Source organism: Pinus tabuliformis, chromosome 9 (assembly GCF_031772625.1).
Source record: "Pinus tabuliformis cultivar Carrire ecotype Pingquan chromosome 9, CPIR1, whole genome shotgun sequence".
NCBI lineage: Eukaryota > Viridiplantae > Streptophyta > Pinopsida > Pinales > Pinaceae > Pinus > Pinus tabuliformis.
Window position 1 is genome coordinate 87,373,529 of NC_142307.1, and position 2,553 is coordinate 87,376,081.

Consider the following 2,553-nt stretch of genomic DNA (forward strand, 5'->3'; position numbering starts at 1 on the left):
CGTGACCCATGTTATTCACCCAAGTCTTACTTAATTAGACTCTATTACCTTATTACTTAGATTATTTTCATCTAGAAGCATTCATACAAGTAATTATTAAGTGTGCACAGTAAATAAACAGATTAAAAGTAATGCATAACATCAAAATATGGATTCAATAATAGATGCACATAGTAAACTTCTCTTTATTAACTTTCAATCCCAATCATAGACCCGACTCTGCCCTATGCACTCAGCTGTAGGGGTCCGTGCACTCAGCTACAGAGCCTCCTACTACTACTATGACCCAGTACACTTCAGATCCAACTCTATGCCCTAACCATTCCTTCACTATTCTATATTCCGTTACCTCTCTTTACACTTAGAGCCTTGATCTATTTATACAATCCCATGGTCTGTGGACCATGGGTAGGTCGACACAACCTTACATTAACTTACAATATTTTAGGGCAGACAGCCCTATGACTCATCTTAGAGTTCGTGCTCCGCGCCCACACTTTGTGGAGTCTTACAATACAATTAACGAAAACTTGGGCTTTGAGCCCCAAAAATATGTTGCGAGGGAACCCATGCCCAACAGGCCCCCAACACAATCATCGTGACTTGTCCTGAGTCACTCTGCTGGTGCGGTGATCTTTGCACAGAGCCCCTCCAACTATGCCTAGGCTGCACGAAGGTCCGCAGCGCATGGAGCTATTGCTGGTTGAACTTGTGACATCTGATCCTTTGAGCCCACCACATCTAAGTTATTCCCTTATAGCTGTACTGGCATCTGTTGCACATGTTTATAGTCTCGTGCCCTAGTCCGGCCCCTCGGGACATGAAGATTGTGTAGCGGTTGGTGAATCAGGTAGCCGTCCCACCCGTATAGAGCTTCAAGTGATTGCTATTTCCCTTGTCAGGGAAGGGTTTGCCATTAAGTTTACCTAGCTGGATGGCGCTTCTGTCTGTAACCTCTTTAACCACGTAAGGTCCTAGCCTGTGTATTCTGATTTTTCCCAGGAATTTTCCGAATTTATTGTCGTACAGTAGTACTAAGTCGTTGACCCTGAAAGTGCGCAACTTGATATGACGATCGTGCCAGGCCTTTTCACGCTTTTTTTGTACCTGCTGATGAAACCCCACCATAAATTGTTCTTCCTCGAGTTCTTCTAATTGTGCGAGCCTCTCCTCCAAATCTTTGTGGTATGACATGCCTGTAAGTGCTGCTATTCGTAGACTAGGTACGATGTATTCCATCGGCATGATAGCTTCCTTGTCATAGACTAGCTGGAAGGGTGTTTGACTCGTTAAGTTTTTCACATGGTTCTGTATGCCCATAATAGGGCAGGTATGTGCAGGTCCCAGTCATTTCGCTGCACGTTACATACTTTAGTCAGCACAATCTCCAGTATTTTGTTGAATGCCTCTATTGTCCCATTAGCTTGCAAGTGATACGGTGTACTTTGCTGATGATACACCTGGAACTCATTGGTGAGTGCGCTGATGGTTTCATTCAGGAAGTGCGTTCCGTGGTCACTCATCAAGATTTTTGGGCAACCAAATCGTGTTAGCATGTTGTCGAACAAAAACTTCGAAGTCATAGCGGTTTTGCAGTCCTTAACTGGCTACGCTTCTGCCCATCGTGTTATGTACTCTGTGATGGTGATGATGTAGTGCACTCCCATATTTCCCAGAGGTTTGATCGATCCCACAAATATTTCCCATTTTTCAAACGGTTGCAATGTCATTTGCGAAATTAGTGGCTTCTCGTCCATTCACGAGGGTTTTCCAGTCCTTTGACATATGTCACAAGCCTGCTAGTGAGCTTTCAAATCTTGGTGCAGGGTTGGCCAACACAACCCAGTGCGAAGTGTTAGTGTCGTTCTTTGCAACCTTCCTCCAGTGATCAAACATGCTCTTACAAAGTGATTTTAAAGTTTCAAGGTCAATTTTGTCATTTCAGTGAGTCTTCAAGTAAAATTTGGTCACTAGGTATTCGGTCTAGGGTTTTCTTTTATTTCTTCCAAAGTTTTCCAAATGTTGGTCCATGTCACCATTCAGATGAGTGTGCCATCGTTCAGAGGGTTTTCATTATCATGTCAAGTTCCACTGGGTATTTTACACCTTGTTCATGCTTCAGTTGCGCCTAGGTAAGGTTCATTTCCCTCTCCTAGGGTTTTGAAGGCAATTTCTCCTTGATGGTCAAACCATCAACACAACTTGTATCTTGATGTTCATACACCTTCCCCTATCCTTAATGTACCTTATTAAACACTTCCCATCACTGAGATCCCCCAAATTCCTGATTTTTGCACAACCCTTAGTTTCTTGCTACAACTTGGCAATTTTCTAGGCTAGGCCTGTGTTTTTCCCTTCTGGACCCCTTCCCCTCACTCAATTTCTAAGGTTCCACTTTCCCCTACTTCCTAACATCCCTCCGTACTTCCCAAAATTTTCTCAAGAATTTAGAAGCCCCTTATCCCCTTCATTTCGCTTCATTTTGACAAATCCCTTGTTCCACACATCGGGATAGGTTTTACTCCAATGATGTTTCTGAGAAATAAAATATGA

At 43.2% G+C, this 2,553-nt stretch overlaps 1 protein-coding gene across 1 annotated transcript; it reads right to left on the minus strand.

The window, feature by feature from the left end:
* Positions 1 to 846: 846 nt before the first annotated feature.
* Positions 847 to 1,245, minus strand: LOC149147226 (uncharacterized). The gene has a single exon (XM_089441756.1). The coding sequence runs from the start codon at positions 1,243 to 1,245 to the stop codon at positions 847 to 849; it is 399 nt and encodes a 132-aa protein (XP_089297882.1).
* Positions 1,246 to 2,553: the final 1,308 nt, after the last annotated feature.

Excerpts from the sequence above, each read along its gene's own strand:
- LOC149147226 (XM_089441756.1), bottom strand. The coding sequence starts at position 1,245 with ATGCCGATGGAATACATCGTACCTAGTCTACGAATAGCAGCACTTACA.